The sequence below is a fragment of the Thunnus maccoyii genome, chromosome 23 (genome assembly GCF_910596095.1).
Source record: "Thunnus maccoyii chromosome 23, fThuMac1.1, whole genome shotgun sequence".
Taxonomy (NCBI): domain Eukaryota; kingdom Metazoa; phylum Chordata; class Actinopteri; order Scombriformes; family Scombridae; genus Thunnus; species Thunnus maccoyii.
Window position 1 is genome coordinate 21,372,919 of NC_056555.1, and position 16,372 is coordinate 21,389,290.

At 38.6% G+C, this 16,372-nt stretch overlaps 1 protein-coding gene across 3 annotated transcripts in view; it reads right to left on the minus strand.

Moving 5' to 3' along the window:
• Positions 1-16,372, minus strand: part of abcc9 (ATP-binding cassette, sub-family C (CFTR/MRP), member 9) — a 77,857-nt gene that overhangs the window by 20,167 nt on the left and 41,318 nt on the right. For all 3 annotated transcript variants that reach the window (XM_042403478.1, XM_042403480.1, XM_042403479.1), the window contains exons 19-30: positions 11,771-11,872; positions 11,311-11,395; positions 11,021-11,101; positions 8,865-9,002; positions 7,672-7,797; positions 7,346-7,445; positions 7,095-7,168; positions 6,306-6,554; positions 5,516-5,664; positions 3,929-3,998; positions 3,644-3,801; positions 3,347-3,439 (exon numbers count right to left, since the gene is read on the minus strand). In XM_042403478.1, the coding sequence (XP_042259412.1) occupies positions 3,347-3,439; positions 3,644-3,801; positions 3,929-3,998; positions 5,516-5,664; positions 6,306-6,554; positions 7,095-7,168; positions 7,346-7,445; positions 7,672-7,797; positions 8,865-9,002; positions 11,021-11,101; positions 11,311-11,395; positions 11,771-11,872 (1,425 nt within the window). The remainder of the gene's footprint in view (positions 1-3,346; positions 3,440-3,643; positions 3,802-3,928; positions 3,999-5,515; positions 5,665-6,305; positions 6,555-7,094; positions 7,169-7,345; positions 7,446-7,671; positions 7,798-8,864; positions 9,003-11,020; positions 11,102-11,310; positions 11,396-11,770; positions 11,873-16,372) is intronic.

The window sequence follows — 16,372 nt, forward strand, 5'->3', positions numbered from 1 at the left end:
GTACATTCTTTCTCCCTGTAATGACAACATCCTCTCTGAGTGTCAATAGGGCAGAAATCTGTCTCGCAATAAATACATGAATAATGAATGTATTGCCTGAAATTGAGTTATTAGTTCTTCATTGTATAAACAATAATTATAAATGTCAATAAAAGGACACAGCAAATAAAAATAGATCCACAGAGTTGAAATGTCTAAGAACAATAAATTAATCAAAAGAATAAAGTTGTTCTGTTCAGTCTCAAATCCTTATCATCATCTGAGTTCAGTAGTGAATCACTGCCATCTAAACCAGAGACTCGGTTTGGAGGGAGACCAGTGAATAATGGTAACGGGAACTGTCCCATGATTGCCAAGAATCTGTCTCAACATCAGATTCATTGTTTCTGTGTGTGTGTGTGTGTGTGTGTGTGAGTGCGTGCATGCGATGTGTGCTTGCATGTGTGTGTGTGAATCTCTTAGTGTTTGTATATTTGTGTGTGTGTGTGTGTGTGTGTGTGTGTGTGTGTGTGATTAGAGGAAGTCCTCAGGGGAGACAGGAGAAAGAAGCGTGAGAGCTGTTTAATGTTGGATTATACCGACGATGGGAAAGAGAGTGAAGACAGAAATACAAGAGGATACTGCTGCTGCTTCTAGCAATGCGACAGTAACTACAACAAGAACTAGTGCTTCTACTTTTATCGCTATAAACTACTAACACTACTACAGCTCCTGGCACTATAACAACAAATATTACGACAACAGTATTGGCAGTGATAAAGCTACAGTAGCATCCCTATAACAGCTACTAACTTTTTAACATATGCATATAAGGTGTGTGTACAGTATGTGTGTACTTAATAATTGTTTAGACTGTCAAATTGTTGGGACTCATTGTGGCTGTATTTTCATCATAGTTAAAGGGGAAGTATCATGCACATTTCCAGGCCTATATTTTTATTCTGGGGCTCTACTGGAGTATATTTGCATGATTTACAGTTTTAAAAAACTCCTTATTTATCTTATACTGGCCCTTAATGCAGCCCCTCAGTTCAGCCTCTGACTGAAACAGGCTGTTTTAGCTCCTGTCTCTTTAAGGCCCCGCCTCCTGATGAGCCCACTCTGTTCTGATTGGTTAGCTCCCGGAAGCTGCCCCTCGGCAGACTTCCGCTGGCTCTGGACGCTACGTAAACAAACTATAAAACTATAGTAACAGGATTTCTATTCTTTTTCTCATTCTTTACTCAAAATGGAAACTTCTCAAATACATCCGTACATGTTTGAACCTAAATCCAATCCGAAATATGCTAGCGCAAGAGAAGGCTAAAGCCCTGGGTTTTGTCTTGCAGGGAGCACTCTACATTTAGTCACCTAAGGTTTTGGGACTTTGACCATATTTAACACAGACATCCAAAATCATAACAGTAGACAGTGCTGTTTGGAAGTTTGTGAACCTTTTAGAATTTTCTCTATTTCTGCATAAATATGACCTAAAACGTGATCAGATATTTACACAAGTCCTAAAACTAGATAAAGGGAACCCGATTAAACAAATGAGACAAAAACATTAAACTTTTTCATTTATTTATTGTAGAAAATTATCCAATCTTACATATTTGTTTGAGGCAAAAGTATGTGAACCCTTGCTTTCAGTAACTGGTGTGACCCCCTTTTGCAGTAGTAACTTCAACCAAACATTTACAAACTGTTTATCAGCCCTGCACATCGGCTTGGAGGAATTTTATTCGTCCTTACAGAACAGTCTCAATTTGGGGATGTTGGTGGGTTTCTTTGCATGAACTGCCTGCTTCAGGTCCTTCCACAGCATTTCTATAGGATTAAGGTCAGGACTTTGACTCGGCCGTTCCAAAATATTAACGTTCTTCTGCTCTAACCATTCTTTGATAGAACGACTTGTGTGTTTAGGGTTGTTGTCTTACTGCATGACCCACTTCCTGTTGAGCTTCAGTTCACAAATGGATACCTTGACATTTTCCTTTAGAATTTGTATGATTGCAAGCCGTCCTGGTCCAGAGGCAACAAAGCAGGTCCAAACCATGATATTATCACCACTATGTTTCACAGATAGGATAAGGTTCTTATGCTAGAATGCAGTGTTTGCACATCATCAAACATAATGCCTCTCATTCAAACCTAAAAGTTTGATTTTGGTCTCATCCATCCACAGAACATTGTTCCAATCACCTTCTGGCTTATCCACATGGTCTTGAGCGAACCGTAGATGGCAGCCATGTTCTTTTTGGAGAGTAGTGACTTCCAACTCTGCCGTGCACCCCATTGATGTTTAATGTTCTGATTGCGGACTCATGAACATTGACTGTAGCCACTGCAAGAGAGGCCTTTAGTTTCCTAGATGTTACCCTGGGGTACCCTATTACACGCCTGCTCTTGGTGTGATCTTTGTTGTTTGACCAATCCTTGGGAGGGTAACAATAGTGTTGGATGTCTTCTTTTTGTACACGATCTGCCTGACAGTCGACTGGTGAAGTCCAAACTCTTTAGAAATGGTTTTGTAAACCTTTCCAGCCTGGTGAGTATCAACAACTCTTCTTCTAAGGTTCTCAGAAATCTCCTTTCTTCAAGCCATGATACACTTCACAAACCTGCTCAGACTTTGATAGTGAAGACCCAGATTTCTCCTCTTTATATAAGGCAGGGCCTCCCAGACTCACATTTGATTGTCATCCCATTGATTGAAACATCTGACTCTAATTTCCCCTTTAAATGAACTGATAATCCTGGAGGTTCACATACTTTTAACACGCACAAATATGTAAAATTGGATAATTTTCCTCAATAAATAAACAAACAAGTGTAATGTTTTTGTCTCATTTGTTTAATTATGTTCCTTTATCTAGTTTTAGGAAATGTGATCAAGTTTTAGATCATATTTATGCGGAAATAGGGAAAATTCACAAACTTTCAAGCAGCACTGTATAAATTACAGAAAAATCACAAAAAGCATGATATGTCCCCTTCAACATTTATTTTCAGTTAAAGATCAGCTGTTGCTAATAGACATAAATTCCATATCGGATGCATTAAAAAGTTTGAGAGTGTGTGAGAGTGAGTTTGAAAGGATTCGGATTTCATAAGTGAATTAAATACTGGGTTTGAAAATGCTATCAAACCCCTGCCTGCTTCAGATTGAAATTTAAAGTACATGCAAACAGGAAATTAAGTTGAAGCCTTTATGTGGGGAGTGGAGACAGCTGTATTGATTCAAATTAAAAGTGCATCTGTTCCATCAGATGCTTGAGATTGACAAACACTGCTGAAAATTGTTCAATGTCAATCAATAAAGTGACAAAGAGGAAATGCATGTGAGTGTGTATGTTTGTTGAACCTGAATGCTCTGATGGTGGTGAGACCTTCAGCAGTCTCAGAGAAGTGGCAGAGCAGAGGAAGTTGTGTTGAGTCATCGAGGTCTTGAAGATCCCTGAGGGAAAGATGAGAACAAGTGTATTCACGATACGTACGTGAGTTTGTTTCTCTCATCTACATGCAAAAGCAAGTACATGTAAACACAACACAATTGCCTGTTTCCTGTTGCAAAATAAAAGATGCTGTCACAAATTTCCCAGACTTCTTTTAAATAAAATAATAATGAGCCTGATGTACAACAAATACACTTTGAACTCACTTGGAGGCGACCCGGAAGTACTTCTGTATGAAGTAGAAGGCCACCGCCAGAGGAACCAAGGAGATCAGAAAAGATGGAGTGATGAAGGATATGACCCCGATCGCTGACAAACAAAGCAACGTGGATCTCGTCAAAGACTCCAGTGTAGGAGGGATGTGCTGAGAGAAAAAGAGACAGAGGTGTAATTGGTTCATGTCTAGTTTCTGCCTTTAGTTCACACGTATTAAAATACAGCTAAAACAGTGTCAGTCATCTAGTCTGAAGATCTGCTGTGTGTCAACTTACTTGGTCAATGATGTTGGTATCAGCTGAGAATCTGTTGAGGATCTGCCCCAGGGGAGTGATGTCAAAGAATCTGAGGAGAGAGGTGATAAAAGGTTGTGAGGAACCACTTTTCTGCACTAAAATGCAAGCACATAAAACACATTTTGGATGGATTGTCCACTTCACTGATCACTGACATGAATAGTCTCATGTGCAGAAGGTATTATAAATTTCCCTTAATTTATCTGACATTTAAAGGTGCAATGTGTAGAATTTAGTAGCATCTAGCAGAGCGGACTTGGCAGAAAGTATGTTTTAATTAGCGTATAATCACCTGAAAATAAGAATTGTTGTGTTTTCATTAGCTTAGAATGAGCCCTTTATATCTACACCATGGATGTATAAAGAGAAGCAAATGTGACACAGTGGCCAAACTGTGTAATTACAACATCACGTGATGCACACTGGCCCAGAAAGGCTTTTTCCCATAGACTTACATTGTGAAAGAGGTGTTCGTAAATCAGCGGATACATTTTTTTGAGCATCACAACCCCCGCAGAATGACTTGTCTCACTATCAGAAAGTTGATCCATTCGGTCCGATCACATTTCAAAAGCCTAGAAGAGCCGCACGATTGAATTGTTTCATCCCCATTCGCATTAGCTGGACGGCTAAACCAGAAGTAGCCGATTTGGCCGGTGAAAGTCACTAGTGCGCTTGCTCTATGGGCCACACAGATATGGAAGCAATACAGAAGAATTTGACAACTTTCATAGGAACAGAGCCCCCCCTCTGATGCTGTATCCAATTCTCTTTATACATCCATGATCTACATAGGGAGGGAGTCCGCCATGTTGCACCGCCATGTTTCTACAGTAGCCCAGAATGGACAAACCAAACACTGACTTTAGAGAGGGCCTTTCATATTTTTCACGAGTTTCACGGCCACCGTAGGTTCTCCTAAACGTGTGGAGGATGAGGGGAGGGGTATTCATTTGGTTGCAATCTGCTACCTCGCCGCTAGATGCCACTAAACCCTACACACTGGTCCTTTAAACAAAGGTTTATAACCACTATCTGACTTAGAGAGGAAGGGAAACAAAACTCTCTGTTGATACTTACTACAGCAGAAAAAACACACTCAGCAGGCACTGACACAGAACAGACAACGTCAAGTCAAATGCAATCGCACAAGTCTTTCCTTGGAGACTGGAGGACTGTGTTTTTTTAAAGCCTACTTGAGTCAATACCACAAACACCACAGCATCTAAAAATATATCTCCCCATTCTGCAGGAACCACACCTAACATACTATTAATAACTAACTAAATGAACGTAACTATTAAAAATAGGGAGGATAAACAGCTGCCCAATGAGCAGACTACAGTTCTAACTTATATTCATCTTAGTGTCAAAGTCTACAAATCTTTACTATCTTGAAGTCACAGACACAGATTTACTCTCTAACAATCTTGATTAAAGTGACAGCAAGCAGATTCAGCATTAACGATTAAAAGCAACAAGTTACGAAGGCAGATTTGAGAAGGTTTTCTGAGGTTTTTTTTGTTTCAAAGACACCTTTGTATCGTGATATGTGTGTTTGTTTACCTGATGGGAGCGTGGATGATCTTGTTGAGCAGGTTGTGATGCAGGTTGGTGGCTGCAGAAAGACCCAGAAACTCCACAGTGAGAGACGTGAGGAGGCATAAAGTGATTCCAGCTGCACAGAGGACGATAAACACGGGCAGATAGTAGTCCTGTTGTGGGTCAAACACACACACACACACACACACACACACACACACACACAAAATCAGATCAGACGAAGTGCAATGTTTCAGAAATGTATAAATACAATTATTTCTATTGATCAAATATTTGTCTTTATATACATTTAAATGTTTCCTCATATATTATGTATGTATTTTTATTATATACTATAATCATTTATGTTTTTTATTAATTTGATGGTATCCTTTTATAGTGTAGATTTCCACTTAATATGTTCTTAGCATGTTGAAATTGTCACTCATGTTATTTTTAATGCCTCCTACTTATTAATATTATTTATATTTTGTCTTGTTTCCCATCAGGAACCTTTTATGTTCCATCAAAACAGCCCATGATGCTTCTTAGATTATATCAAAATAATGTAGATATTTCAGTTAATGGTATCTATGATGTTGTATGTTTATTTTCCAGTATGCAGGATATAATTTTATGATTATTCCCACATGTTTAAAGAACAGCTAAAGTTTGATTCCTTCCATCATGGACATTTTATTGAATTAACCCTTCAAACTCCAGAGTAATTAAAAGTAATTTCATTTAGTTTCAATACACAAATATCAGTATCAGCCTTCAAAATCATCTATTAGAAAACCAAGTCATTCTGTACCTTGTTCTCCAAGGCACCAGGGGTGGGCAGTGTGGCGTTGCTGCTGATAACCGTGGCCAGACTGGTTCCATTGGACATGTCTGTTCCATTGGACATGTCTGTTCCTGCTCCAGTACTCTGATTTTTGGAGGAGGTCCAGGAAGCCAACCAGCAGTCAATGGCAACGATAACAGAGTGTTTGAGGAGTTTAGAGGAAACCATCAGGAAAACCATGAAGAACCCACCAGAGGACATGTAACACCAGCAAACCTGAGGAGGAGGAGGAGGAGGAAGAGGAGGAGGAGGAGGAGTTGGATGGATGGATGAAAGGTTGAGTTTTAGTTCTACAAATATCTCTCAAAGGTAGAGCGAGTCTGGATACTGAAGTAAACTGTTGGTTGATTAATGAATTATACATAAAATTAGCCACTGATGAACCAATTTTAATAAAAAATCAAATATCTGCTATTTAGTGCTTCTCAAATATGAAGATTTGCTTGCATTTTCCCATTTATATCACTTTAATTTGAATTCCTTACTGTCTTTTGAATAAAATGAGCAAATGTAAGACATAACTTTAGCCTCTTTTTTCATTATTTCTGACATTTAATAATCAAATGATTAACTGATTAAATGAAAATTGATGGATCTACAATAAGAATAATCATTAGCTGGAGACCTAATCATTAGTTTGAGCTACTTTTGGTTATGTAAAGTCATATTAGTCCGTTGAAAAAGGCAACAATCGAAGTAGCTGCTGTAAATCTTGTCGCTAATTGAACACAACTGTTAAGTGAAAGTGTGGATTACCCTCCATGGGATCTTCGATCGCCTGTTAGTGGTCGTGGACATGTTGTCATCCTCTTCTTCCTCCTCTTCTTCCTCTGATGGAGTGGAAATCAGATTGACAAGGATATGATTCAAGCAATCGATACTAAAACATTAAAACCCTTCTACGTGCCATCTTTCTATGAACTGCCAAATGGAATAACTATCAATCATATCCACTCACTCGCATTAACAGTTAGAGACAGACTTTGAAAAAGTGGTGAGTCCATTACCTTCGTCCTCATCGTCTACCTGGTTCTTGGCCTCTCTGGAGTAGAAAGCTCTCCTCAGTGTCTTCCTCTCTAGTGTTGTTTGACTGTCCTGCTGTATGTCCTACATGCAGAGACACAGCGAAATTACAAAAACATTACATTAGCAGAGTCACAGGTTAGATTGAATGCATGCTTTAGTGGGTTTTTTTAATCTGGCTAGTGTCAAATTGTGGCTGTTTACAAGTGGCAGGAGGGTTAAATAAAACCTCCACGGTACAGGCGAGGTACTGTTGTATGTCTGCAGGTGTTGGAAGTCACCATCTTTGGTTAAAACCATGTCACGCTACCTTCTCCAGCCCCTGGTCCTGTCTGTTCATCAGGGTCTTCCAGTGATCGTACAGCTCAACGTCATGAGTTTGAATGTCCTTTAGAGTTCCTTCCCTCAGTACAGTGCCGTCCTTCATCGCTATGATCTGGACAAGACACACAGAAAAGAACGCAAAATATTAACAGAACGTGATAAATAGTCAGGAACTGGATGTTAAACTAGGAAAATATGATTCAGTAATGTATAACATAGCTAGAATCCCCGACTAAAATCTATCTTTCAAGTAGTTCTGAGTTTGGTTTGAGAAGTTTATCTCAAAGTCTTGATGCTTTTTTTCTGCGAAAACCATTAAAATTTTCATTTTGACAGTTTGAACACTTTGGGACTGGTTTTTAAAGCCAAAAAACAGATTTTATGTGGTATCACTTTTTAGCTATAGAGTAGTTTAGCAAAGTGAGGCATGGTAGGAGTGTGCCCGGCAAAGCACAAATAGTGGGGTTTTTACGAATATTTGTTTCATACAAATATTTTAAAAATTATTTGTTTTCGGAAAAAAAAAACAAGTCAAATAACCAGTGTGCAGGTCGGTTTCATCACTATCTCAGTCTCTGTTCCCTGCTCCGCTGGTACGTCTGTCAGCAGGTCTCAATGAGGGGAGTCACATCCACCTGCTACATGATGCACATTTCCTAATTTGGACATCACTCCCGGAGTTGAGAGTGTTCCTCAGAGATAAAGCTGAGCCTTCTGACACACGCTTCATGAACACTTATCATAACTCTTTAATTTTCTAAAATTAAAACCCTAATAAAAACAAAAATAGGATTTTTAAGCCTCTTTCCACCTTCATTCGAATACAAATACAAATAATTTTGCTGCCTCAACAAATACAGATACAAATAGAAATACCGGGCCTTCTGCACATCCCTAAGGCATGGAATAGGGCAGAATCATATCTTTTCTTTTGAGACTACGTCATTTTAATGCAAATTTATCATCAGTACTATAATAAATATCACTCTAGATTGATTGAATTGAAATTTCATGTTTAACTATTATTTCTAAATTCAAAAGGACACTGTTGTGGTCAGCAGCAAGCAGAATTGGGATTATATTTGGCTGAAGTAATATGTTACTATAGAGAAAGATGGTAAACTGTTGTACTGTATATAAGCTATTATGGGTGTTTTTATATCAGTTTGGGGTTCTTACCCAGTCTGCGTGTATAAGGTACTGCAGTTTATGGGTGACGAGGACCACTGTGCGTTTATCATCCTGCAGGAACTTGAGGATTCCTTCCTGCATCAGGTGATCGCTGAGGTGGATGTCCAGCGCTGAGAACGGATCATCCTGTGAGACACAAGAAACAGACGAAGATGAAGCAAACAAAAAGTCGTCTAGTAAGGATAAAAGAGGAGGAAAGGTGGCGGACAGACCTGAATTTCCCATTTTGGATACACTTGTTAATAGCTGTTAAAATCAAAATAAGTGGACTAAAAGGTTTTTGAACTTGCAACAAAACTAATCACAAAAGAGGAGAACAAGATGTTCATATTTTCATATTTTTGGGCAGAAATTCCCAAATTATACCACATATTGTTGTTGTCTGGTTCTTGTTGCTGTTGTTGTCCTTATTTTCATTATCGATTAGTCTGCAATTTATTTTGTTTTGTCTATAAAATATCACAAAAATGACGTCACAATTTCCAAATGTCAAATGTGACGTCTTCAGATGTCTTGTTTCGTAAGACCAACAGTCCATAACCCCAAAATATTCAGTTTACTGTCATATATACCAAACAAAAGCAATACATTGTCACATCTAAGGAGTAGAGACAGCAAAATTTTTAGCATTTCTGCTTTAAAAAATGAGTAAAACCATTAATTGATGATCAAAAAAGTTACAGAGCGCCCTGGTAGCTGAGTGGTTCTTGCCTTTTTCCCTTCCCTTGTTTCCTGTCTGATTATCTACTATCAGTTATCCATTAAAAGCAAAAAAAAAGCCCAAAAATATATCTAAAAAAAAGAAGAAGTTGCAGATTAATTTTCTGTCGATTGACTAATCGATTAATCGACTAATCATTGCAGTTCTAGTCCTGTGCACTGCCACTAGTAATTGAATTATTGAAATATCATAAAGTTTTGTGAGGTGTATTACTGACAGTAAATTCAGGAATTTTGATGTAATTTCTGGAGAAGCATAAAGACAATTATAATGGAAATCATGAGTCCAGTGAGGCAAAAATATGGGTCGACACTCATATTTTTACTGATTAACATTTCGATGAACAGGTTCTCAGTCATGTGATGAGGGAACTTGCATTTGTTGCAAGTTGCAAGCTGCAAATCCTTCAGTACATTTGTTCCTCAAATTTCCAGAGGAAGTCAGGGATAAATATAGTTTCAATCTAGCTGGAAAATAACAGTTTACCTTTTTTGGGAAATGTTGCTAAAAAAAAAACATGAACAAAATTCTCTAGAAAATCAAAAGTTTCCATCACGGAAAGTGAACTTTGAAAGTGCAGAGACGTCGATCATATTGTAGACAGTCATTGTCACTTACCATCAGCTTATCACTGGGATAATTTGATTGCTGCTAAATGTTTTTCTTTGCTTGATCCGACCGTGTTTGTAAAACTCTATTTTCCCCCCATTAACGTCCATCTTGCTGGCTGGGTGGGTGCTATATACTTAAGCGTGTGCTATAGTGAGCTCTGTTTATAATTCCTCTGAGTATTTCATGATGAGCGTGTATGACGTATTGTATATTCCCGATCCTGAGATCAGATATGTAAAACCCAAGCAGCTACACTTTCATAGAGAAATAATATTAAGAAAACAGACCCTCCTAATTATACATTACAGACTTACAAATGACACATTTCTTTTACCACTCTAGACATTACAAAGTGTGATGAGTGCTTAAAAGAATGCCAGTCAATTAAAGCCTGCGGTGGCAACAGGAAATTATGCAACTGCTTGGAAAGATAAACACATGACAACACAGCTGAGAGAGAGAACCGAGTTAGAAATGGAAACCTCCTCATCCCAAACGGCCGACATGTACTATACGTCAAATTATACAACACTGTTTGATACAATCATCCATAAAGAAATGTAGGGGTCAAATACAGCTAACCCAGTAATGAAAGGGTGGTCATTAATCTAATATGGCTATATGCAAGGAATCTGGGGTAGAAATATTCTGCCCATAATTAATAACATAATTATTCCTTCATTCCAATGTTGTGAAAGGCAGATATAACAGAAGAAAACACAGTATGTGTTGTTGTAAATACATCAGTTATTGGTGATAATCAGCTAAAATCTTCTGTGTTTTTTTTTTTTTTTGTGGAAGTTTAACTCACCAAGAAGACAATGTTGGTGTTCTGGTAGAGAGCTCTGGCCACACAGATTCTCTGTCTCTGACCTCCACTCAGGTTGATGCCCTGAACCACATCGACACACGATGAGAAACAGAAAAATATATCAGGATTAAAAATAATAAGTAACAAGAGGTCATGGAGAAACCACAAATGTTCCCCTTCTCTTCGGAGTAGATTTGAAAGATGCTAGTTATTAATTTACTCTCTGTGCGCTACAATGATAAAATAATCATAAAAATATATATTTAGTGATGAATTTAACATGTGCATACTCTCTCTCCGATCTCAGTTTGGTCTCCGAAAGGCAGCAGGTCAATATCCAGCTGCAGAGAGCAGGTGTCGATCACTGTCTTGTACCTGAACAACACAACATGAACACCAAAAAAATCTGAATATCTTGCTCATACTTGTTGCATTGCTGCCAAAATCCTACACATTTACACACCTACAATCCAGTAACTGGAGGTTAAGGTTGAGATTGTTAACTGGCATAGAAGATGAGTGTTTCTTGAACATTTAATGGGCGTAAAGTTGGTTTTTGAAAGCCTGAGATTACAGCAGCAGGCCGAGTAACAACTATAAATTACATGCACATTGTCATTTTATGATGTAAGTCAATGAATTCCTGCTTATTTCAACCTTACAACAGGATAAAAACACCAAAAGATGCCAAACAAGCAGAGAAATTAAACCTGAATTTGGTTGTTATAGCATGCAGTAGGGGGATGTTACCTCTGTTTGTTGAAAGGGCTGCCGAAAGTGATGTTGTCCTCCACTGTAGCGTTAAGCAGCCAGGACTTCTGGGCAGCATAGGCCACAGAGTATCTGTTCTTGCTGGGTGCATCATGGGAAACCGAGGCAAACAGACATGTTAGAATTACAGGTTCTGTATTCATAAAGCTTCAGAGAGCAGGAGTACTGATCATCGGTCAGTTTTCAAGACCCTAAAAGCTGATTCTTTACAGTAATAATGTTTGTTAACTTAGTTTTCTAGGTAGTTAATTTAATAAATACACCATTGACACTTTATTTGTTTTGGAGCTTTGCAAGCTACACAAATCTTAACAACAAATTAGCAATGGCAAGTTATGAAGCCAAGTAGTAATTTAGGTTTTTTTATTTTCATTAGTAGCAAGGATTCCTATTTTCCAACAAAGGACACATGTTAAAGAAGCTATCTATATTTCTACATATCATTTCTACTATATCGATGGCTGAAGAGCAAAACCTCCTATCTGAAAAATGCACTTTTTTTGAGAAAACAAAAAAAAACTTCTTGTTTTCTTGCAGAATGCTATTTGTTAAGGATACTCAATACATAATACACTGTTTTTGGACTATATTACTATATCATGTGTTAACAATACTGTAATAACCATACAAACGCACCGTAAACAATACCACATAATATAGTAATATAGTCCAAAAACAGTGTATTATGTATTGGGTATCCTTAACAAATAGCATTCTGCAAGAAAACAAGTTCTTTTAAACAAGTTTTCTCAAAAAAGTGCATTTTTCAGATTGGAGGTTTTGCACTTCGGCCATCAATATGTGCTGTATCTGTGCCCGTTATGCAGGTCAAGTATGCTGCTGTATCTCTCCTACACAACTACAAACTTTTTGTGCACACAAGTTAATACTTTTTCCATCTATTTTATCTCTCAGCACATTCATCGATCTCCGTCTTTCCTAACCAAGTATATATTTTCACTACAACCAAAGCAGTGACAGAATAATAATTTCCATTTCTGAGAAGCTACACGAGGAGGAAAGCTAATATCAGATCAGTAGACCTGTTCTAATCAGCTTTATGAATGCGGCAGCCAAACGTGAAAAAAAAAAAAAAAAAAAGAGGAGGAAGAGAAGGAGGCTGTCAAACTCCACCACAACATGAAAAATGATATGAGAGGTATACTGTTTATGGATCATGGATCAGGTTAATGATGAGCTGCAAGTCATAAACAACATCAATAACAACAAAATTAATATTTACACCAGCTGAAGCAACACAACCATAAATAAAAAAAAAACATCAACAAGGACAAGAACGACTGCAACACTTTGCTGGGAGTCTGACCATGTTTAGCTCCAACACTCAGGAACAGAGTATATTTAAAATCACATAAACAAAATAACCTAGTAGTGACACTTTTTAAGATTGTCCTTCTGAAAGTATTATACAATATTTTTACATAGTTTTATGCTATCTTGTATTCTTTTCTCAAGAGTTTCCCATTAATCTGGAATTTACTGCCCAATCACTTCAATGAGAAATGTTATACTTAGTAATGTATGTTTTAGAGCAAATTATTACAAACACACAATATACTGAAATACAAGGATGTGCATATGGAGCATACAGTTCAGTGCATAAACTCTTTTTCATTGATTACTCCTAAAATTCTGATATACAGGAGATGGTTATTTTCTTATAAAACCTACAAAATGTATTATCTCAGTTTGATATGACTGCTGTATACTGTATATATAGAATACCAGCATTAAGGTATACTTTAGTCCTCCGTTAGACGCTACAAATATTTATTAATGCCTTAAACAATATAAATAGTGGTACAATGCTCACAACAAACTATTTTAAGTAGGGATACACGATATTATCGGCACGTCATCGGTATCGGCCGATATAAGCTCTAAAATGAAATATCGGCATCGGCCGAAATGAACATTTTCTGCTGATTATGAGAGGCCGATTTGTTGCCTTCTCCTCCGCCGCCTGACTGTGCTTCCCTCCACGGACTGTTTCACCCTGACGGTCCCGGTGCTTCCTCCGCAGGCTGCACTTCACTCAGCTGCCCGTCATACCAACTGCTTCTTCTAGTGGTGGCTAGCTGGCTGTGCTTCCCTCCGGTCATGCTGCTGCTAACGCTCCGCTAGCCTCTCAGCTAACGCTCTCCGTGTGGATCCAACCGGAGCACCGAGCCCCGGTTTGTTATTCAGCTTAAAGTGGGAAGACGCAGCTGATCAGGGTAAAAAAGTCCTGCTATGTTCGGCTGCAGAGATAGGAAACACCTTGGCTGACAGGATATACCACTCTGTTTGGGGGAAAAAAAAATCTCTCCTCTTTTTGGTTTATAACGGCGGTTGGCAACCAGCGAATTCGGTGCATTACCGCCACCTTCTGCTCCGGAGTGTGGACCAGAGATTAAATCCTGCACATTAATCCTGTCTGTCTAATAAACTCAAAGAAAACTCTACTGCTCCACCAACTTGGCAGGTTCATTAAAGTTTTAATGCTGAGCTCCTGAACTCTAGTCTTCCTAAGTTCTTCCTTCACATATTGTCTTTCTTGATCATACTTAGTACAATCTATGCTTGCATGCATAATAGTCTCCCCAGCCATCTGGAAAAAAATATGTGCATATATCGGCAATTGGCCACAATGAGTTGGAAATATCGACATATCGGATATCTGCAAAAAATCCAATATCGTGCATCCCTAATTTTAAGACACTAAATATAAAGGCACAAATGGTTTTAGTTTGAGGGAATTTGATAACAGTCTGATTCAAGCTACAAGAGGGATATATCGTAAAAAAAAAAAAAAGATCTATGTCAGCATAGCATCTTCGAGTTAAGTCAACGACTCCCAGCATTTAAAGCACAAACCACTGCAGGACCAGATACCGTAGCACAAAACCAACAATCACCTCGATGGAAGAAAAAAAGAGTGACAGGATGAGCAGAAGAGAGTACGCTCTAAAAGGCCGATGCAGTTGTTTCTGAACACACACATACAAACACGAGGCTGCTGCTGCTGCTGCGGCGGCGGCATAACAGAAGCAGGACTTTGGCAGGACTGGCAGAAGTTTGACTAGACTCTGCTAGATCCAGATGCGATCATCAAGCTGCTCCGACTGCTTCGTATATTTAACGATGGATTGAACTTTGCAGCTTAAAGATGTGATTTAACCAAAAAAATATATGAAAGAGTAGAAAAAACGTATTAATGCAGCACAATTTCAATTAATCCTGAAGGTGTTTATGTATGTGTTCATGAAGGACAGTGGCTGCAGTATAAAACAGTACTTTCTTCTTGTGATAAATGAAGATGATAAATGAAGTTAAATTAATCAGATGAGAGTAGGAGAGGGAGAGAGAGGAATGAGAGAGGGGTGGGGTTCACATCAGATCCGAAACAGGAAGCAGGACACATGAAGAAGAACCTATACCTCCTGATGTCTTCGTCAGACTCCTCTGTCTCTGACCAACTGTCAAAGCCACCAGTCAGTGTGTTAGAATAAGCCTAAAGCAATAAACTGTGTGCATATATACAGCATCTGTGTGTGTGTGTGTGTGTGAGAGAGTGTTAAAATATGCGACAAAAGACGGAAAAAGGACAAAGAAAGAGAAAGAAGAAGACGAGAAAAAGGGGAAGAGAAAGATATAACACAGAGAAGAGACAGACGTGTTTTCATGCCAAACCTCAGACAATGAAGACATGATGTTAGCCTGCCAACTGTTAATCAAATTAACCTTCCCACCCAGAAAAGAAGAGCCATGTAAGTGATGCAGTCATTGTCTGTCTGTGATAATTAGGTTTTGTGGCTTCTTTGACAATGAGGTCTAATATTTTATGCGCTCGAGGGTGTGTGTGTGTGTGTGTGTGATAATGATGCCCCGAGTTCAAGGATTAAGTATATTCAGAAGGACTTTTACAGAATGAGGCCCTGCACAAAGTATGTAAGTAAGACCTGTAGATTTTAGCTGAATTTGCAAACATATAATGTGTAACTCTGGTGTTTACCAAGCGGCAACCTCCAGAGCTGAAAAATGAATTGCGCCAATGCGGAAGTGCCAAAAACTGCAGTTCCTTGAATGGCCACTTGAGGCTCCAGAAGCGAGTCAATCCCCATAGACCCCCATGTTAAAATGCCCAACTTTACAGCAGAAATAAACATGTTTACAGCCTGGTACAAAAAACGGTTTTGGTCTCTATAGCTAATTTCCCCTTTCATGACAACTGTACGGGGGGTGAATTTTTTTATAACTCACCCATTTAAATTCTATTAAGCCGTAAAGTTATGCATAATGAAGGACATGGCTGCTTTGAGTGACAGGTCCGCCAGCCGCTAGGTAGCTTGTTTCAGCCATTCGGCCCGCCTCTTTGCCCATTTTTGATTGGCTGGGAGTTAGGCAGAGTCATGCACTGCCAAGATGGCAACGGCCGGAGCGGCTCACTTTGAGCTTCAAAACTGCCCTTCAGAAACCGACGAGTGACGTCATGGTAACCATGTCCATATTTTTATACAGTCTATGGCCTTTTAATGACCTTTAGGGTCGTAGTAAGTAAATAAAGTTACAGAGCACGGT